Raw genomic sequence first — 23,372 nt, 5'->3', positions numbered from 1 at the left:
TTTTGGAAGGCGAGGAGAGAGCAACCTTCAACGCGTCCCAAACTTCTTTGGTTGTGGAAAGACCAATAACAGTTAAAATTATTTCTTCAGAGAGTTATGAGATAAGGAGACTTAGAATAACTTGGTCCTACATAATCCATTGAGAATAGACTGGATTGGGATAACTTCTTTATCGTTATTTTATTTGCCCGAGATGGTGAGATGGACGGCATAAGTTACTTCCATCAACATATCCAAAATGGTTTTGGCCACGAGGGAATGACAAAATTTGTGTTTGCCAGAATAGGTAGGTAGAAGAATTAAGTGTGATTGAGATAAAGTGGTGTGCATGATTGAGGGGTGATGGAGGAGATGGGTTGCCGGAATTCATTCGTGATTGCTTGAAGGAGAGAGGTTGGGTACTGCCAGAACCAGAAGTATATTGTTTCTTGCTCACTGTTGAATTGATACATGAAGGGAACATATACACAATAGAGTAAACCAAGTCTAGGACTCCTACATACAACATTAGACTACAAATAAATAATAGATGGTGGTACGATAGGAGTTATATCTGGGCAAGGACTCGAGCTGCTCGACTTGGATGTTAACTGTCTAATATAAAGTGACATGCTTTACTTGGTTGGTAGTTAAATAAGTTGTTCTAACCGAGGATAATCTAAGGAAAAGAGGTATATCAATTTGTTCAAGGAGTTACATGTATAGACAAGAGGTAGAGACAATCAACCATCTATTATTATATTGCAAGTGACTAGTCAGCTGTGGGACTTGTTTATTAACCTCAAGGGTATTATAAGGGCAATGCCAGGTAGAACAACTAAACTTTTTTCATGTTGGAATGAAGGAGGTAAATTACTACAAAACAAGCCAGATGGAGGATCGTCCTAGCAGCTATTTGGTGGACTGTTTGGAAGGAGAGAAATTCAGTATGCTTTGAAGATACAACTAGCAATATGCATAAGATCAAGATGAACTGCATTGTCCTCCTTTATTTTGTGTGTGTAAAACTGAATATATTGATAATCTTAATTCAATTTTACAGGTTTTCGATTCCTTGTAAGAAGAGCAAGGTCTGTAGTTTGGTTTTTGTTGTATACATCTTTTGGTTTCTAGCACAATCTGTGTGCTGAAGATTCATATACTCCCTCAATCCCAATATAAATGTGCAGTCCTTTAAATCTTGTGGTCTTGAACTTCCAGGTAGAATGTTGAAATTGAAAAACTTAAACTAATTATTGAAAGAGACTCGTTTTGGGACAAACCAAAAGGAAAAGTAAGACATTTAAATTGGGATGGAGAGAGTCGTATTTTGGAATATGTATTTATTCCAAAAAAAAATCTAGGTATATTTGGATTCATGTTAAAAATAATATTAGTTGTATTGGAAAATACACTGATACCTCAAATTGCAAAAACAACATACCCAGTATGATCCCACATGGTGGGGTCTAGGAAGGGTGGGGTGTATGCAAACCTTACTCCTACTTTATGAGGTAGAGAGGCTGTTTCCGATAGATCCCGACTCAGAAAAAACGTAAAAATAAATTGTGGTGAAATTACTGTAGAAAAGAAAAGAGGAGTACTGTCATCCTCAAATTGCAGTTGACACAAATTAACTATTTCACTGCTCCCAGTTTTTCTTCACTGTGCTGGTGACACTATGCAAGCTTTCGATCAACTTTCTCTCAACGTTGCCTACTGTCCCAGCCCATTGCTTCCTTTAATCCCAATTGTTCCTCCATATCATCAACATTAATGTAGACAATTACAACCAATCAAATCAGCTTGTATTCTTTTCTAAATACCCCCTTTTCTGCCGCCACTACCACTACTTTACCAATGAAGTCTATGTCTTTTGATACATCATTTTTCCTGCATAGCCATAAGAGTAGCTATTGTATGAAGCCAAACAAATAAGGCATGATTTCTTATAATCCACACTTGAATAATCATAGCTCTTGTTTGGAATCTGCAACTAGTTTGTGGATCATCTTGTGGTTACCCGTTACCGGATGATGGGTTTGGACTTGACCCACCACCTTTCAATTTAGCTAGTTATCCAATTCTTTTCAGGCCCAAATTGTAATTTATCCCCCCCCCCCCCTCCGCCCCCCTTATATATTTATGTAAGTAATGTTGCGGTCAATAATTATAATCATTACTTCGGGTCATTGCAATGTTTCTCTAACATCTACTGCTTGAATTGTATTTTGAAGGAACATGACAGTCAGTCCAAGTAGCTTCATCTCATTTGTGTCAGAGATATTTCCGTTACTTCAGGTATCAATTGTAGTATTGTCCGTGAGCTAAACTTTATTTTAGTGCATCTGGAGTTTAATTTTCTTTTGAAACAATGATGTTAGAATAGGAATAGGTATATACAATCCTACTTAGAATAGGAATAGGAATAGTATTAGGAACAAGATTAATAAATAGTATCCTAATTGGTAAAGAATTGTATTGTAGTGTCTATAAATAGGGTCTCTATGTAACAATGTAGCTACAACAATTCAATAATATTTTTCTCTTATATTTCTCACATGGTATTAGAGCCTCTAAGATCTTGGTAGAGAATGAAAGAGCTTCCGCTGTCGGCGGGCGACTCTGGCCAATGATTATGTTAGCGAAAGTTGGGTCATCGTGTATCTTTCAAGTGACTATTTTCTCATATCTAATTTGTGTAGCACCGTGCCATCATTCCGATGACTACTTTCTTATATCTAATTTGTGTAGCATTGTATCATCTTTTCGGTGACTACTTTTTCATATTTAACTTGTGTAGCACCATGCCATCATTCATATCTTATTTGTCTAGCACCATGCATCCTTTTGGTGACGACTTTCTCATATCCGATTCGTTTAGCACCGTGCCATCTTTTTGGTGACTACTTTTTTCATATTTGATTTGCGTAGCATCATTTTTTCCGGTGACTACTTCCTTATTTGTGTAGGGTCATGCCATTATTTCGACCCTACCCGTATAATTTCTCTTTTTTAGTAGGGTGGTGTCGTTAATCAGATTCTACCTATATAATTTCTATTTACCAATAGGATCATGTCATCATTCAGACCCTACCATATAATTCTCTTTCTTAGTAGGATCGTGTCATCATTCCGACCCGACCCGACCCATATAATTTATTTCTCAAATTGTGACCACTTTTAGCCATCAAATCTAGTACTCTGACACATGAGCATGTTCCGATTTTGAGCACTTTCTGGCGACCATGCACTGGGAAGAAGTCTATATGGAACAACCATCTAATTTTGCTGCTCAGGGGAGTTGAGTAGCCTTGTATGTTGAATGTAAAACGTTCTTCTCAAGCTTGATTTGGGAAGTTCAGCACAGTAATTTAAGAGTTTGGCATGACTCGTAGTAGAGCTAGTTGCTTTGTGTTTTATCAACATTCTGCATCAAATCTAATATTTCATAAGAAGACTAAGCACATTGAGATTGACTGTCAATCTTGTCAAGTCGAGTGATCAACTTGCAAATATCTCACCAGCTCCTCATCGGTTCTCATATTAATTACATTTGTAACAAGCTAGGTACATATGACTTGTATGCACCAGGTTGAGGAGGAGTGTTAGAATAGGAATAGATATATACAATCCTACTTAGAATAGGAATAGGAATAGTATTAGGAATAAGAATAATAAATAGTATCCTACTTGGTAAAGGATTGTATTGTAGTGTCTATAAATAGGGTCTCTATGTAACAATGTAGATACAACAATTCAATAATATTTTCTCCTATATTTCTCACAACTTTGTTTGATGATTTTACTTGCTCTTCAAGGTCATTTAGTGCATCTGGAACTTATTTTCTTTTGAAATAATGATGTACGAACCGACTTGATAACTGGAAAACATAATCTTGAAATATTGTCTGATTGTATTTACTAAAACTTTGCCATGGTTGAGCCTGAATTTCTTTATCTTTGTATTAGTGAATTTTGGCCTGCAGTTAGAGTAAATTATAGCAAATTCCAGTGCTAGTTGATTACCAATTAATTATTTTGGGAACTCCATGTCTTGAGTGATTCTAATATTATACAGCAGTTTTGTAATTCAGATGTATTCCCCTTGTTATTTGGAAGTAAATAGTGTTTCGAACTGCTCATTCATTAACTACTGTATGATGTTACTTGCAGATTTATGCTGGCTCATTTTTCACCATTCCCTTGATCCGATGGTTTCTTGTTCAAAAGAGAAATGGTGAAATTGAAAGAAGAAATCGATCCAGGGAACAATATGCACAAGCACTTGAACGACCCGATGTCTCACTGCGGACGAAGGTATCAAATTTTTGCTGCTTTCTTTACTACTCCCTCCGTTCCAATTTATGTGGTAGTATTTCCTTTCTATTTCGTTCCAAAAAGAATGGTAAATTTCTAAATTGGAAATTCTATCAACTTAAACTTCTCATTTTGTTCTTAATGACATCCTTTTATAACCACACAAAAGTAATGTGGTATGTTTAACCACATTTTAGTTGTGTATTTTGGTTACTTAAACTTGTCTTTGGTTATCTTGTTGTAGGCTGTAAAAAGTAGTTTTATGTAGTTAATAATAGGTCATGGACTGCACCAAAGGGTGTGGCCTAGTGGTCAATTAAGTGGTCGAGAACCCTACGGTCTCTGGTTCAAATCTCAACGGAGTCAAAACACAAAACACTAGGTGATTCTTCCCATCTGTCCTAGCCTTGGTGGACAGAGTTACCTGGTTGCCTATTACTGGTGGGAGGTGGTAGGTATTCCGTGGAATTAGTCGAGGTGCGCGAAAGCTTGCCTAGACACCACGACCATCAAAAATAAAAAAATATTAGACCATGGACTTGGATTTACCAAATGATAAGAATGTCTGTGCGATTCAATCATTATATATACACACACTAGTTCTCGAACACGTATATCTCATACTAATTAGTATTAATGTTTTAAAATGATATAAATAATACTGAAGTATGTATATGATGAAAACTGTAGGAGAATGCAAGTGCGAATTGATGAATGAATAACCTATTGGACTGATAAGTACTTATTTTCAAACTATGAATGTGAGAATATCCTTTATTTTATTTTTTTTGAGAATTGGTAAGTAGAGCGACCTTTTATATTGGCAAGAAGGGACCACGTATTGTGGGGGACGTCGCGACCCTAGTGCAATCTTCTACCATGCTAAACAGTCCGGTATTTAAGTTTCTGTAAGTTTATATCTGGTCTCTTTGGACTTCATCTACACTTGGTGTTTTTCTGTTGAAATAGTAAATATATATTATAAAAAGTAAGGCTCAAAGATTGTGGGATACATTTTATTACATCAATAAACCAAAACATCCCCGTTTATGTATGCCATACATGTATGAACTATTTCGGAAATTGAGGTGAGATTACACGGGATTGTGGTGTGTAAATGCAAATAATTATGATATCTAGGCTTGTTATTCCGAGAGCATGCAATAATAGATTAAGATGTCACACAAAGATTCAAAATCAGATAGTTGAAATGGGGGAGTGCTATCGAGGTGTTATGTGATAGAAAGATGTCTTACCAAAGTGAAAGATAAGTTCGACAAAACAATTATAAGACCAACAATGTTTTATGGGAGTGAATATTAGGCCGCTCAAGTCCAACACATCCACAAGATGAGTGTCGCAGAAATGTGGAAGCTAAGATGGATGTGTGGTCATACATGACTAGACAAAATTAGAAATGACCACATTTGTGATAAGGTCAAGTAGCACATATCAAGGATAAAATAATAGAAGTCAACTTGAGATGGCGGTCATGCCATGTGTCAACCGCCAAACGCATCAGTTCTATATGTAAAATCATGGTGAGTGAAGGCGTTAAAAGAAGACAAGGTAGACCTAGAGCCATTTGGAAGGAAGTTGTCTCGAAGGACCTAAAACCAAAGGCGTATCCAGGATTTGGAGGGTAGGGGTGCCACACAACACTGCTATTTATAAAGTCCAAATAAGGTAAAGATATGATCGTTTGCGCTTTGGTTCGGATTATTTGTCTTTTTCTTTATATAGACAAATCGATCAAACGAAAAAATTGAAATAATTATGACAACTTAGTGCCAAGAAAAAGCTTTTAACAATATTAGTAATATCATAAATATGTCATCGATTTTTAATTGCACTCGACAAGTTTTCATATTCTAAAAACACTTAATGATGGCATAACTATTTGTATTATTTAAATACTTAACACTTTATGTAACAAATTAAATATAAAGTGGTTGAGAACCCTAAGGTCTCAGGTTCAAAACTCAGCAGGGACAAAAAATACTAGATGATTCTTCACATTTGTCTTTGCCTTGGTGCACAGAGTTACCGGTACTTGTTGGTGAGAGGTGACAAGTATCTCATGGAATAAGTCGAGGTGCGCAAAAGCTAACTCAAACACCATAGTCATCAAAAAAAAAAGTAACAAACTAAATATAAAGAGGCCGAAGATCTTCACATACATAATTTCAATAACTTAGACGAAGTAATATTAAGAAGTCCCAATGGTTTGGGCTTGGGACTTCCATGTTGGAGGTCTAAGTTCGAAACCCCTTGCCAGCGAAAGCAAGGGATTTGAGCTTGTCACACCAGGCTTGCCTAGTGCGGGTTACCTCTCCTATGTGATTTGTAAGCTATTGCATAGGAGCAAGGGTTTTACCTTGTGCGCACCCAAGGTGTAGCGACTGCGGGTTTCCCTTGTCATAAAAAAAAAAAAAAGTCTCAAGCCTTGACATAATAATAAATCTAAAGAGGCCGAAGAAATCAAATGTAATCAGAGCCTTGCTTTGTAATTTGAAGTTCTTGATCTCTAGCCCCCCATTTTTCTTGCTGTGTCGCTGATTTCCACTTGACTAGATGGTAGCCTTTTCTCTCCTTATTCTCTTGCCAAAGAAAATTCCTCCTGATACTATCAAACCTATTGATGATCCCTTTTGAATAGTCACAGGGTAGTAGACCATAGAATACTCTTGTAAATATGGTTTAGTGCAACCTATGCATTGTTTTGGTTCATAATAGATACATAAACAATTACTAGGGATGGCAATGGGGCGGAGCAGGTGCAGAGCGGTTTTTAGCTTATGCGGGGCGAGGCGGGTGCTAACAAATAATTGTAAATTTCAAGCGGGGCGGGGCGGGGCAGTTGTGGGTTGAAACAAATGGCTGAAATTTCAACATTAATTTCACTCATCACAATCTGTGCTAGAAGACCCATTTGAACTCCAATTTTTTTAACCACTTTTGAATTTAATTTAACCAATTTAGATTTACTATTAATCAACATTCAACAATAATAATTAAAAAATGAAATAAAGAGTGGATTAAAAATAAGTTTATTTAATGTTTTAAATAACCATTAAAAAAATTACTAAAGGCAACATGATCAGAGGTTTGGGCATCTGTCGAGGATATTCATCTTCTGTCATTTAAGATTTTATTTTCTTAACACTACAATCCCTGTAGTATTAGTCATATATTAACTTCTTCTTCTTTCTTTTTTTTTTTTAAATATTAACTTGAATGTTCTTTAAAATTCATTTATTTTTAATTTATTATTCTGCACAATATTTTTAAAGTATTACAGGAAAGGAAAATAATATCATATGTAAATAACAAAGTAGAAAAAAGAAAACAAATACTTATGCGGGGTGGGGCGAAGTGGATTTATGCCGGGCGGGGCGGAGCGGGTTGAAATCAAAGAAAAATATCATGCCGGGTGGGTTGAAATTTTTGCGGGTTAAGATACCCTTCCCCATTGTCATCCCCAACAGTTACCAAGGTCAACAATAATTAAGTTTAAATTTTTTTTACAACTAACGTATTTGATTAGTGTGAGCTAAATACAATATATTGATACATTTGAAGATCATTGTCCCATGGCTTGATGGATAAAGTGCTCGACTTCTAATCAAGTAATTGTGGGTTCGAATCATTCGGGCATGAATTTTTTTTCAAAAGAAATGAAGAACACAGCATAAAAATTCTACAAGAGTGTCATACTAGAATCGAGCTCACATCCTTGAGACATAGATTAACCGGTTGCAACTGGAACCTCACGCTACTTTGTGACTATGGGTGGCACAAAAAACATTTGAGAATATTGCTATACATATACAAAATTTCGACTTAGGCTTCCGGATGCCATGGCACCCTGACCCATGTTTGTAGATCCGCCCCTGCCTACAACCTCTTGTGATCCTTTAAGACCTAAAAAAAGTTGGGCTACAAATAAAAAAAAAAAGAGATCCATTTAGATTCTACTTATTACTCCCTCCGTCTCATTTTATGTGACACTCTTTTCTTTTTAGTTTGTCCCAAAGAGAATGTCACCTTATTATAAATTTATAATTAGAAACAATTTAACTTAAAAATTCTCATTGTACCCTTGATGAAATGATTTATAGTCACACAAGTATCTAAAGATTATTTTAGACCACCAGTTTCAAAGGTTCTCCTTTCTTTCTTAAACACCATGCCAATGCCAAGTTAAACTGTGTCTCATAAAATGGGACGGAGGGAGTAGTTGTTTTAGTCATGTCATCATTTTTACTTACGTTCTACGCCTTTCTAGCAGTTGTTTAGCCTTTCAAAGATACATCACTGGAAAATATAAAGAACATAAGCTCAAAAAGAAAATATAAAGAACATACTTTTTATTTTTGTTATTATTATTAGTTTGTATAATAGTGGTTCTGAGATGAGTTAAATGAAGTAAACGTATTCATATAGCATGGTCAATGAGGATTCTTATATTTCTTTCTCCCCGTACTACACCAAATACACACTGGACTGATGTTCCACATGCTCTTCATTGCTTTAGGCAAATCTTTTCTCTTCCGGCTTTTCAAAACTTTTGTAGTGGACAATGGCATCATCCATCTCGAACGCAAAATGTTGTAGAACATTTGCCGAACTCGAGCTGCTACAGAACAGTGTACAAAAAAATGGTTAATTGTCTCCACACCTGTAACATTTATTGCTTAACACAATGCCCCTTCTCTGCAAATTGACCTGAGTGAGACGAGCCAATGCTTGACAAATCAATACCAATGTTTGATGCATAGTGATTATGTTCACAGCTTTTGTTACTTATGTCTCGTTCCCACTTTCAAGATGTACCAACTCTCTTAATGATATGTATAATTTTCAGCTTCTGAGTGCCCGGGATATGGCACAGAGAACTTTTATTGGCCAGGATCGAATTGTTTACAGTACAGACAAGGACTTATATGAGCAAGATTATGATGCACAACAATGGGAGAAAAGATTCCGAGAAATTGAAAAGTCTGAATAGATGGTGTTATTCAAAGGTAATTTTGTTTTGTAAAGTCTCGAGTTCCATACACACAGAGACTCCGATAAATTATACCTTTCATTGCCTCCAGCCACGACACAAGGCAGGCAAAGCTGCAAGTCCACCAACTGTTAGCCATTGTGTATACTCAATTTGCTGATAAGAATTGGAGCATGTCAAACAGTAGATTTTGATGTAATCAGCAACATTAATCCAGGCTTAAGAACTACAAGATTCAAAGTGTAGTTCATTAAGAATGTACAAGTTGTGTACTTGATATGACAATCGATCTGCTACAAATGCCAGGCTTTTAAAGCAAAATTTGCCTCGTTGTGACATATTTAGTCAGTTAAGATGTTACTGTGTATTTTGAATTTGGAAACATTTTTTCGAGCACAATTATTTGAATATTTTCTGAAATGCATTGAACATTGTTTTAGATTATTCCATGCAAAACAATCCATGAATAGGAGCTAATGTAATTAACTATGGACAGTTGCAAAATAATTGTTAGACTTGTCATTTTGTATTGTGCATTATGCAGCACAGGATCAGTTTACATATGAAATTTGGCTATACAAGTGTTCATAAAGTATGGAAAAACACAACTGCTACATAACGTCGATATATCGAAGTAGGGCAAATTGAAGGAGAACACACCTAGAACCTCTCGAAAGGAAAGTCAGGAAGCTTCGTTAGACAACATCCCCAAACTTTGACCCAAAGCATGTTTATCTGAACTTGAACACCTTTAGGGAATGGCATCTACTTCAAAACAAAGGAAAAGACCCAGAGGGTCATCAATGTCTCTAAATAAAGAAACTTCAACAAACACCAAAGATCAATCAATCCATTCCTCTACCTAAACTAAGGATATAAATATCCTTGACCACTAACACCATTCAAACGCAGCCACAGACTATTAAAACAACTAACATAGATCCAAATAACACTCTTATATTTGATAACTAGTGTTTAGCCATATATTTTGCCATTACTTGGAAAATATATTTGGCAACCATCCAAGTTTTTAAGTTCTAGAAAAAAAATAGAATTTGGGTCAAATTTTAGTATTTGGGAATTTTTTAAAATTTAAAAATTACCCCAAACTTTTATAATTTATAAGAACACCCGTCATTTATAGTTTTGTACTAAATTTCATTCATAGTTCGTTGTACAAAATATATATATATATATATATTATACATTTTTTATCCAAGCTTGCTCTCACTTCCAATTACAAATAGTAATAGTAATTTTTTGTATACAAATCATTGGTATTTTCCTTTTGTTTTCTTCCTCTCTTTTTTAAATTCATATTAATTATGTTTGTTGTCATTTTCACGGAACATTTTTATTATAAAATGATAATATAAATTTATGAGTATTTTTAATAATTATTAGAACTTATGGGAATAAATCATTTTTTTCTAAAGTCAAATATTTCTCCCAAAATCTACGGCGAAACGCATGGTGGAACTTCACTCAAAAATGACTTGTCAAAAATATTTGATAATTTGTGGTCAAACGTGTAACACCCCGTAACTAGAAAGAGCTAGAATTAGAAAGAGTGATTTTTGATAATAATTAAAATCTAGAAAATTGGTTAAGTTAAGTTAAGTTTGAGTTTTTGGTCAACTTCAAACGACCATAACCCCTAGCTCAGGAAGATTTAGGTGTGTTTCCAGATTTCGTAGGAAAGATCTTGGAATAATCTTTCCAATGCCTCTGATTTTGCACGATTCCGAGTTCGTATGAGTAAGATATTCCCATTTGAAGTTGAGTTGTTCGTTTAAGGAAAGTCTAAACCGGATTTTGGAAGGGTATTTTAGTCTTTTCCTTTCACAATTATTTTAATCCGTTTTTAGGAGTTTAATTGGGGTCAAATCAGAATTTGGTCAGTTTAGAGAATTGGAAACTTACGCTATGAGAAAGGAGAAAAGAGGAGAAAGAAAGAGAACAGGCAAGATTCGTCAAGTACGTTCAAGTTTGATTGTGGATTTCGTCAAGGATTCAATCCTACGAGGTATGTGAGATCACATAGCATTGGGTTAGTTCACTCACGCGCCAATAATGATTCAATTCAGCGAAGTTTATTTGATTTGAAAGTAAATCCTATGAGTGCTTGATGGAATTCGTTTGAATTCTTGTGGCTTGTGTTATTGCAGTTTCTTGAGTTCGATTCATGTTTTTGGGTGTGATTTTGAGTTGAATCTTGTATATATTGAGGGTATAATCGATCCTAAGTGTATGGGGATAGAACCAAGTTGAAATAGAGGGTTTAGAGGCGAAAAAGAAGGAGAAAAGTCGGAGTGCACTTGGGCAGGGAGCTGGGGGGTCGCTCCTCTCAGAGCCCCGAGAAGAGGACTCTGAAGTTTGGACCCTGGGGTGCCGCACCAGCCAGCGCTCCCCACCCCAGCTTCTGAAGTTTTCCCTCTGGCGCCCCGCGCCTCTCATAGCGCCAGGGACGCCAGTTTTTCCCATTCCTCCCCCATCTTTCCGTACTAGTTCCTTAGCAACGTACCTATGTTTTCTTGTTAATTACAACACTCTAAGGTACGTCTAAACATCATGAAATCATCCATAAACATGAGATCATGAACCTTGAATCCATAATCCAATTCAAGGAAAGTTAAGATCAAAGTCAAGAGAAGTAAGAGTCAAGTCAAGAAAAGTTCTTAAAGTTTTCCAAAAGTCTTTTCCAAATGTTTTAACTTTGTTTTAAGACTTAAAGTTCAAGTTGAGTAAAGAGTAAGGAGTAAAGATTGAAGTTCATTTCTTCAAAAGTATATGGGGACTATGTATTTCCAAAGAGCCTTTGAGCTAGTTTTCAAAAAAGAGTAAACGCTTTCACAATTAAGCAAGGGAGGAAACTTTGGTTTCCAAGATTGCCTTTGAGCTAAGTTTTTGAGCAATTATCTCAAATCACAAAAAGAAGTATGTTTTTAAACATAAGAGCTAGTATCATATTTTGGGAGTAGTATTGAGCACCAATATGGGGAAGAGTTCATACAATTCACAGTCCCCATAAACCATGTAGCCATCACGGGTAGAAAAGGGTCATACTTTTTAGATGATTACGTTAGTGCTTTTTAGCATAGACTAGTGGATCCACTTTGTAGTCAGGTTATATACCCTCGGCAAGGTATAGGACGGCCCTGGTAGCATGAGAAAAAATTTTGTATCATCACAATAGCTCTTACATGATGGTTGTCGGTTAGAGAAACTCCCACAGTAGTATTATTTTGTATTTTTATATACATCTCAGAGTTTTATTGTATCTTTGCATACACATCAGAGTTACTATTGTATTCTGAAATACACAGAGTTGAGATCCATGTTTTAAAAGCTTTTCTTTATATTGCACTTGTTTTATACTGCATTATATTGAAATGGGTTCAGTTAAGTTGAGTTGAGTTGAGCCAGGTAAGTTCTTCGGTTCTTTTCAAGCTTATGTCTTATTTTAGAATTCCCCTCGCATACTCGTACATTCAATGTACTGATGTCATCTGGCCTCATCTTTTTATGATGCAGATACAGGTAACCCGGATCAGCATCCAACGGATCATTGATTCTAGTTGAGCTCCAGAGTTTGTTGGTGAGCCTCCTTGCTTCCGGAGGATCCCTTTTGATTTCTTTCAGTATTAGTTAGTTCATTAGGATGTCCTGGGTCTTGTCCAACATCCATCTCAGTTGTTTAGAGGCTTCATAGACAGACAGTCAGATGTTAGTTCATTTTTCATTATCTTGTTATTGGCTTATGTTCAGATTTGAGTTTCCACTTTGGCTAAGTTAAATGTTTATTTCTGAAACATTATGAGTTTAGTTTTGAGACTATTGAGTTATCTTGTATTTGGGTTCTCTTCTTAATGCTTAAAAGTCTTCCGTTGAGTAAGTAAACCAGGCCAAGGGTTCGCTTGGAGCCAACAATGGTTCTCGAGTGACAGTTCCTCCCAAGGTGTAGGCTCAGGAGTGACAAAACTCTAGCTTAAAACTAATAACCACCAGATACCCCCAGTCACTACGGGTGCATGTTAGTGGTTCGGTTTGGATCGGTTATTGGTTAAAACCAAACCAATCTAGTCGGTTTTTAAAATTTCTAAAACCAAACCAAGCAAAAAAATAATTGTCGGTTTGGTACAGTTTTTCTGGGCTTTTTTGTTTGAAAGTAATAAATTTTGTGAGGACATGCGTATTTCAATAGACACAAACACCTAGTACATGAACAATCAATAGGAAAGCTACTGTCGGTTCAATTAAGCAATTAAGCAATACTAGAGTGATTCAATTAAGAGACTGTGACTATCTTATGTGAGGTAGGGTAGGTAAAGACTAAAGTAATGGATTTTGATGGATTTGGACTTAAGATTGTAATAGTTGGGCTAAAATTTAAGTGTTGGGCTTTAGAAAATGGTAAAATTAAATACTTAAATTTGATTAAAAATATTTATCTTTTATTTTATGAATAATATATAAATATTTATAAAATTTATATATCTAATTTATTGATTCAATTTGATTATTTTTGTGGTTGTTTTTTAGTAAAACCAAAACCAAACCAAATAGTATTGGTTTTTCAAAATATAAAACCAAACCAAACCAAATATCGATTTGCTTAATCGGTTTGGTTCGGATTGCGATTCGATTTGATTTTTAAACCATAACCATGAGCAGCCCTACCAGTCACTATTAATTAAACTATATAATAAAGGTGAGTCCAATAGGGACAATAAAGGGTAAAACAATCAATAGCTTTAAAAGCAGTACTTTTACGTAGGGGTGTACATGGATCGGGTTGGTTCAGGATTTTCAAGTATCAAATCAAACCATATGTGTTGGATTTCTAAATTTATAAATCAAACCAAATCAATAAACTCGAGTTTTTCAACCTCGGATATTTTTGGATTTTCAGATTTTCCGGTAAAGTATTGATACAAACATATAATTAACTAGTGCTTCAAATATTTCTTTAGTCTTACCAAAATATAATGATCTAAGGTGTTTTTTTAAGAAAATGACACAAAATATGATGAGTGACGACACTAAAATATTCAACAAAAAATAATAATGAAATCGCATAAAATAAATATTGTAAATAAATAAGTCAAAATGAAAATGACCATAATTTAAAAGTACTAAATCATACTAAAATAAGTCTAATAAGTATCAATTGCAAGATAAACATTAAGAAAACGAAAATTAGGTTATGTATTTTAAATAATTTTCTATACCAATGTAAAAGTAAAGAACAAAAAATCAATATTATTGTGATTTTTAGTGTTGAAATGATTCTTTTTGTTAGCATTAGTATTGATTTGATTTTGATTTGAACTTTATTAGAGCTACTAATATGTATCTATGGACTATAACCTTTACTAGATCATTTAAAATTCCAAGTCAAACTTGAAATAACATATTAAAAGATAAAAACTATGAAAAAGTATAACAAACATTTATAAATTATATTAAAGTAAATACTTTTATGTATAAAATAAGTTTAAAAAATTATATATATAATGTCAGGTTGTTTTGGTCTCGGATTGACTTTTTAAAGATAAAACCAAATCAACCTAAATATAGTCGAATTTTTTGTCAATACCAAACCAAACCACTAGTCGATTTTTTTCTTGATTTGTGATTTGGTGCGATTTTTGATTTGATTTTGTTCACCTCTACTTTTTTACATATCCCTACATCTTCATTTCTAAACGCATGTCTCATTCTTTTTCCATTTTTTTGTCGTGAAAGAACTAATATATTAATCCATCTATCCCATTGTATGTGGAACTATTTTCTTTTTAGTCTGTCTCAAAAAGAACGTCACCTTACTATAATAAAAAATAATTTAGCTTTAAAATTCTCTTTTTACCGTTAATGAAATGATTTACTTACACAAATATCTAAGAATTATTTTAGACCACAAATTTTAAAAGTCTTCTATTTTTTCTTAAATATCGTGTCAAGTCAAAGAGGTTCATATAAAATGAGATGGGGGTGTATTGCTTAACAAAAGATATCTATAGAGGACATATGTGTACATTGCTATCACGACCCAACATATCAGGTTGTGCAAGTGTCTACTCTAACACCTAGATAGGAGAACCCTTATACCCAATTTAAATTAGACCATGAGGAAAAAAATAAGAATTTAACTAATCAATCTATTTATATATTGAAGTACTCACAATTCGTCAAATTAGAATACCTTTGTAAAGAAAATACATTGATCCCTCCCCCAAGAAACTACTCTAAATAGGTACAAGAGCTTCTAAAGAAAATAATTTATGAAATAAATAAGATACATCTCCAAAGGAAAGTAGAAGTTATCAGAGATCATCTTCGTCTTCATCTATGAAACATCACTAAATCCTGCAATCAGACTATGTCAAGTGGCACAACAAGAATAATATCAGTACAAACAACACGTACTGATAGGCATCATCGATCAACCCGAATCTACCACATAATATAATGCAATTAGTTAGGAAACATGAACTTGAATAATAAACTAAGACCCTGGATCACGATTTATCATGCTTGATACGACCACGCTTCTTGGAACCCATACATTCTATCTCAAATTATCACACCTTTTTCTGCTGCCAACTCCACCATCTAGGTCACTCTAAGGCTTCCCAAACCTACCATATGCCACCTTATATTAGATAATAACCAACCCTTTTATTGCATAGAAATTTCTCGAATACAAGACCACTACCAACTTTGTTAACCAACATATTAGTCTTTCTCAACCTCTCATGTCAACACCCTAGTCTTTGACCCATTGTAGTAGATCACATGCAAGACTTTTACACGGAATAACCATGCCTGATCCCCGTATTTAAACAATTCACCCGATCTCCGGTCATCAGCCTGATCTAATCACCACAACTAACACAATAGATAACATGCAATCAACTCACAAGTACAACATAGTCTGGACTCTCAGTCCTCATCCTGAATTGAAATGCACCACTACACACAAATGTAAACAAGTAATTATAGGTCAGTGAAGGAAAACACATATAGCCGCAATCACAATTACATAGACTCTTAATCACAACATCATGAATAAACAATGCATGAATCATATCCCACAAGATCACAATTACATATACTCGAACCTCTTATAGAATCCACACACAATTTGTTAGTGTACCAGTGCATTACTCCAGTCAATCAATGTTAGAATTTATACCATGTGTGGTATTCAAGTCAACCGTTAGTATTTATGTACCTTCGTGGTATCCGAGCCAACCTACAATCACAAACACGTGCACAATCACAATGAATAATAACACTTGAAATCATAAGTAAAGTAAACAAGTTCATTGCATGAGATTATCAACATGATGTCATTTCATATGTTTTCCCAACATGCATTGCACAAGTGGTACTAAAAAGCACTAGGCATGCATAACTACATAAATTGAAAGACATAAAACCATCAATTCGATTCTGTTTTTTCTACTTCGACTTGGTTTGTTTCGGTGTTTTAAAACAATTGTTTGATGCGAATGGAAAATAAAATGAGGAAAAGATCAAAGTATACAACACTTTAAATTTTAAAATTATGTTAAAGGATGATGTGTCTCACCATGTGAAACACTTATTATGTTAACTAAAACACTATATTTGTCTTTGTCCAGAACATTGTGCCTCCAACTACTTGTTGAGAAAAACAAGTATGAAGACGGGTTCATTAACATAACGTACAGCGATAAAAATACGTTTGGGTTCCTCTTGGAAATTAATTTTTGAAGTTAACTATTGAATTATAATTTTTTTGATCTTTTGATTTGTTCATGAATGATTTAATTGTTAGTTGACTTTTTATTTCGATTTGTCCATGAATGATATATACACACACTTGAAAGAACATAGAAAAGGTACTTTTAAATGATTATAATTGAAAGAACATAGAAAATGTGCTTTTAAATGATTAATACATATTGTTGACACCCAATTTTGACCCTCATTTCTTCTAATTTATTGTTTCGAGCTTCTAATTTAATAACGTAACAAATTATCCGTTTTCACAGCTATCCTTTACTACTACGAATATTTATTGCTACTATTGTTATTATCGTTGTCATGTTTCTATAATTACTATTTAAACTATTATCGAAATTACTATTATCATTTTTATACCTCTTTTCCTTAAATAACGAATTTATCGTCATCTTATTTCAAGTTTTATACGTATTTAATTAACTATAAATCCATACTTTTGTATCTATTTTATATTAGCGTAGAGTCGTAATGGTAATATTTTGATTTCATGAATTCTTAATTGTCATCTTACAATATATATATCGTATTGGTTATTAAGTTAGAAGCCCAAAACTATTTAAAAGAAGAAGAAGAGAAACGACCCAAATAAATTTTGCCAAAAGCCCAATAATCTTGACCTACTCAGCCCAAATCCGTCCTAATTTTTAACCTAACAAAAACGAATTTGCAGCCCTTAATTTGGGGTAAAACTTACTTGCATCGGGTGTATACACAAATCCAATACATGCACGCCATGTGTTTAAATTTACAGTTCATTTTACTTAAATCTTAATTAATCAACATGTGTTTTACTTCAATAAATCACGTAATAATGGAAATTGCATTAGTTTGGTATAAACACCCGGTGCGGATACGTTTTTTTCATTAATTTGTCTCTTTCTCTTCCTCAATCGTCGCTTTCACCCTCTGTAACAACAAAGGAGGAATTTTTGGCTCCATCTTCATTTTTGGACAAAGCTTGACCTCTATGTCGAAAAATCAAAGTTTGTGTGCTTGTTTCGAATGATTTCCTGCAGAAATCTGAAGACTTTGACCAAGATTTTCAAATGAACTTTTGAGAAGAGCAATCAAAAGTGAGACCTTTTCTCGTTTCGATATTTCTACTTTCTTTTTTGCCATTTTTTGGCTTAAGAATCTGCTTCATCTCTGCGTGTGTTGTCATATATTGGAAATGGCTTCCAACGTTCAAAATTCAAACGATCCTTTTTCAATCAAATTCCCCCAAAATCCCGCCCAAATTGAAAGAAGTCGAACCCTAGCTCTAAATCACCTATAAATACTCGCATTCAGCCCATCTTTAAAAAAAAAAAAAAAAAAAAAAAATCCCAGCCGCTCATACTCTCATAAGCACTAATATTTGCTCTAAAATATTTCATCTTTTCACTCGAGTCTTGAGTGTGTTTAAACTCATCTTTGTTCGAGTGTAGACTTGTGATCGAAACACCCTGTTCGCTGCCCCACAACAGGTGATACTCGCCTTTTTGTTCGAGTGTAGACTTGTGATTGAAGTTGGTACTTGTTGCAGACCATAATTTGTGCAACAACGTACCCATGGATATAGTTTTGGGTTCATATAGTTTTAATATTAATTTTTCTAGTGAACTGCTCATTAATATTGGGAATACATAGATTAGGCGCATACATTAGATGCACCCATGGATATAGTTTTGGGTTCATATAGCTTAAACATGTTTGGAATTTGAGTTTATCTAATTGTTTAAAATGTGTAGTATGGATTTGCCTCGTTAGTTTGGTTTGAAAATCTTCAATTACAAATGATTGTTTTATCCGATGCTTGCATATTTCTTGTTTTGAATAGTATTTTTGCTTCATGATGTTATTTAATTCTATACCTAACTTATTTTAAAATATCGTTAAAGTTGACCTGTCTTACTAATCTCTCCTTATTTTCTCTTGCTTTTACATGAACACTTTGGGAGCAAAAATGGAGTCTTGATTTGGGATTCTACCAATTATCGAGTCTCATAGACTCAACATTATCCTCACACCCGCACATGGAGTCTTCACTACATCTTTGACCATTCGAAAGTGCAAGCAAAACAAGTGGTCCTATCTTGGAGTCACTTATGGCTACTTACATTTTTGCATTATTTGTTTATGTGTTTTTCTTTACATGTTATACTTGCTTGTGTGATTTAGATATTTCTAGTTTGGATTCATAATAGTTGACTTAATATAGATGTTTGAATTTGGGTACCTTAGTTAGAAACAAACCTTTATAGTTACTTTAGCTTTTATAAGCTTCATTTGGCAAATTCTTTTTTTTAAAAACACTTCTTTTTGCACCATTTTTAAATCAACTAAATTTATTAAGTTTTATTCAAACTTGACAATGTCTTTCAAAAAAAAAATTATATATTTTGTTCTAAACACTTCATTTTTCTAAAACTTTTTCTAAAGGGAACACTTTGTCAGCTAATGTCTATTTTTTGTTTAATTACCTTTTTTTAGCCATGGATTTGTCTAAATTGATCTAAAGAAATTACTCTTTTTCATTCTAATACAATTGCAAAAAGCTTTTAAAAATAAAAAATATTTTCCAACTTGGTTACTCAATTACTTAATCTTTAGCACTCATATCTTTTTTTAAAAAATTAATTAATCTAAGTTTGGCCGGTTAATAATTTTCAAACTGATCCTAAAGGATGCATTACCCCTTCCCTTTAGGATAACTAGAACCCTTACCTAGAATCTCATGTTTAGTAGACCTTAAAATGAAGTTAACTTTAGATAATAACTTAATCGTTTTAGGTGTCATAATTCACCGTAATTAATTAGGTGGTGACTTCTTAAGTTAGTAAATAATTTGAAAATCACTAATATGTTGTACACATTTTGACCTCGAGTTAAAATGGGGTATAACACATATCATCATTGAGTTAGTTGTTTTTAAGATCAAAATGACCAGATATCATTGAAACATTTCAAAATACATTAAAGTTTAAATATGGGGAGAAAGTGACATTTCTTTAGTAGTAGTATTTTTACTTCACTCAATTTTGTAAACAAATTTAACCAACAAAATAGAAAAAAATATCAATATAAAAAAGGTCATCAAAATCATCTTTCCTCTTAAGGTTATGACCATAAATGATGGACATCATTTAAGTACAATTTTTCACTTAAATATTCATACTTGAAATTTAGTATGTGCATGACACTAATAACGATTACCATAAATATTTCAATAGTTTATCTTTATACGTAATATATATTTTTTAGAATATATTTTTACTCAATTAATATTTGATTAAGGCTATATATATATATTTCAATAGAATAATTTAATGTTAATATATGAACATGATCTATGGTGAAAAAATATTTCATTTCTTAAAGTTTCTACCTTATCTTTGCGGAATTGTAGTCTTCTCCTTTTTTCTGTTGCTCACATATCATATAGTTATTGTTTAATGAAAGTTCTAGTATCTATTATATTATGGAAGTTGTATCATGGTATAAAACATTAAACTTTTTCAATAAAAAGAAATGAATAAAATTTAAAGTATTATTTATAGAATCTTTAATTTGATTTTAAGATCATTTTATGATCAATCATTACTTTCTTATCTAATTTTATATAGCTAGCAAGGAGTGTATCTTGCGACATAACATTTTCTTAGATTAAAATGAACACAAAATAATAGGAAATCCATACTTAAAATTTTTTATACTCAATATAAATATACAAAAAGAAAAAAATATATGAAACACAATTCATAACCAATGAAGAAGGAAGACGAAAATATATGTTCATGCTATATTCACTCTTGTGCTCCATTTGATTGAAATCTCTTGTCACCAATACTTTACTTTCTCCGTTCATTTTTACTTACATATCTATTAAAAAATAGTATTAATTATCATGGTTATATTATCACATTATTAGTAAAAGTGAAAATCTATTTTTGAAATAGTGGACTTAACATTTCAATGGACTGCGTCTATTTTAGAAAGATTAGGAAGAAACTCCTTCGCTTGAGGGTAAAAGAATAAAAAATGGAAAAACAAAGAAGATCATGTGCCTTTTTTATATTTGTTTATTATTATTGTCTCTACCACAACTTGATCTATTAATTTTATTAGAAAAAATAATTCACAATGTGTGTATTCGTCATTGTACACTTGTTATGTGAACACTAATTATTAAATTTTCTCTTGAATGAAAATACAAAAGAAATTAATTGAAGAAACAAAACAAGAAAAAGAAATGAAAATTTGTGTGCACTATATATTAAAGTTTTTTGTGTGAAACAAAGTGTACAATTAATTGCACATTTGTTTTTCTTATTTAATAGAGAGCCAATACCAAATTTTTCATGCTAAGAACTTCGGCGAGCCATATCAATGGATTGCGGATGAATCATTTATGAAAATTGTAAACTATGTCAAATTGTCGTAGAAAAGAGATAGAATTTATAAGAAGTGAATGGTTATGATTTATGACCGAAGAAACATGAAGGTTGAAATTGTTGTAACTATTCGTAGTAAATAAGTCTTTTTTTTAATACATAAAATATGTAGATTAATTAAAAGGGTATTAATGTTTGAAAGTGATATAAATGATATTGAAGTATGTATGTGATGAAAATCGTAAGAGAAAAATATGAGTGTGAATTAAGGAATGATTTTCTACAATGTATTCACCAACTCTTTCTTAAGTGGTACCTCAAATTTCATTGAATTTTGAACTTAATCAACTGTTGCAAATAACATTTGAGACTTTTAAGAAGAAGAAGAGTAAAAAACGTAGATTAAAAGTAAGAGGAAACCCCTCTATTTATAGCTAAGAAATAGTAATATGAATAGGTATCTTATCAGAAAAGTCACAACCTTTCGAAAAAGTCACTGCTCATCAGAAAGTCACGACCCTTTGAAAAAATCACAACTCATCGGAAAAGGCACAACCCTTTGGAAAAGACACAACCCTTTGAAAAATCATAACCCTTCAAAAAAAAGTCGGAACTCATTGGAAATGACACAACCCCTCAAAAAAGTCACAACTCATTGGAAAAGTCACAATCCATTAATGTGAAAAGGTATCTACTTTTAATATAATATAATAAATAAAATAAATTGAGTATTTTTAATTGGAGTATTATAGCAATTTAACATTTAAGTTTAAGAGTTCATGTTTTTAAGGTAGTAAAGATAGATAGATAGATAGATCTAGATATATACACTTTTTTTTAATAAAAGTTTGATTCATCGATGCACCGAAGTTCTAAGACCCTTATACTGAACACCAAATCGAAGAATCGAACTTTTGAAAATTAACACCGACATCAAACCGATAAACCAAAGAGCCGAATTAGTTTGATTCGATTCAACTTTCTGATATTTATACCTACTCCTATCTACAATATGTATTATAAGTGGGTGTATATTCAAATAAAATATTGTTCTTGAATTTAGACATTCAAGAACTATTTAAATTAGCTTATGTTTTCGGAATATGTTGTGTATGTTCTAGAATAACAATTGTTGAATTCATAACAACACATGATATTGAATTCAAAATATATTACAATTATCGTTATAATTTAATAATAGCTTTGATACAACTTTAATATAATTTTCAAATCTTCAAAATTTCAATCAAATTCCAAAAAAAAAAAGTTAAGTTTCACCTTCTACATTGATGAGTTTACCAAAATGCATCTGAATTTGAATCAAAATTCCTCTAAATTGAAAAGTAAGAACCGTAATTGAAGAATGCTAGTATGCAACAACCATTTGAGAATAAAATTCTTTGGATGAAAATTGCAGAGAACAAAATATTTAAATGATATTAAATGTTATAGCTACTGTTTTGGAATCAATTGTGATTCGCCAATCATAGTTTCTTAAATCATGTTATTTGTTTAATTTGTATATTTGCTCAAAATTGTATAAATTTCTGATGTGTATATGCTTTACCCTAATAAAAATTATTGTTATGCTTCAAAAAAAATTATATTATTATAAATAAGAAATATTTTCTTAATATAGAATACCAAAGTGATTTTCGCATCAAAAATTTGCTATCCACTAAACTACGACCTTGTGCTATCAACCTAAAGATGTGGCTGGTCACATACATATAGCCTACCAGCAAGTGATATGACATTTTTATAAATCAAACCATGCTCACCAATTCATGTAATTAATATAAATCGTTAGTGCAAGTAGAAGACCACAATCAAATAGCAATACAATTTAAGTTCACACCCCAAGTATCCCAGATATTTCCAATCAAATATGTATA

The 23,372-nt window shown here is 32.9% G+C and overlaps 1 protein-coding gene across 1 annotated transcript in view; it reads left to right on the top strand.

Annotated features, from left to right (window-relative positions):
* LOC125856633 (uncharacterized protein At5g03900, chloroplastic) overlaps positions 1-9,728 on the top strand; it is a 31,032-nt gene extending 21,304 nt beyond the window's left edge. The window contains exons 11-13 of the mRNA XM_049536222.1: positions 2,217-2,280; positions 4,156-4,299; positions 9,167-9,728. Of these exons, the coding sequence (XP_049392179.1) occupies positions 2,217-2,280; positions 4,156-4,299; positions 9,167-9,310 (352 nt within the window). The 3' untranslated portion in view covers positions 9,311-9,728. The remainder of the gene's footprint in view (positions 1-2,216; positions 2,281-4,155; positions 4,300-9,166) is intronic.
* The last annotated feature ends 13,644 nt before the right edge of the window (positions 9,729-23,372 follow it).

Source organism: Solanum stenotomum, chromosome 2 (assembly GCF_019186545.1).
Source record: "Solanum stenotomum isolate F172 chromosome 2, ASM1918654v1, whole genome shotgun sequence".
Taxonomy (NCBI): domain Eukaryota; kingdom Viridiplantae; phylum Streptophyta; class Magnoliopsida; order Solanales; family Solanaceae; genus Solanum; species Solanum stenotomum.
This window is presented reverse-complemented; position numbering and strand designations above follow the sequence as displayed.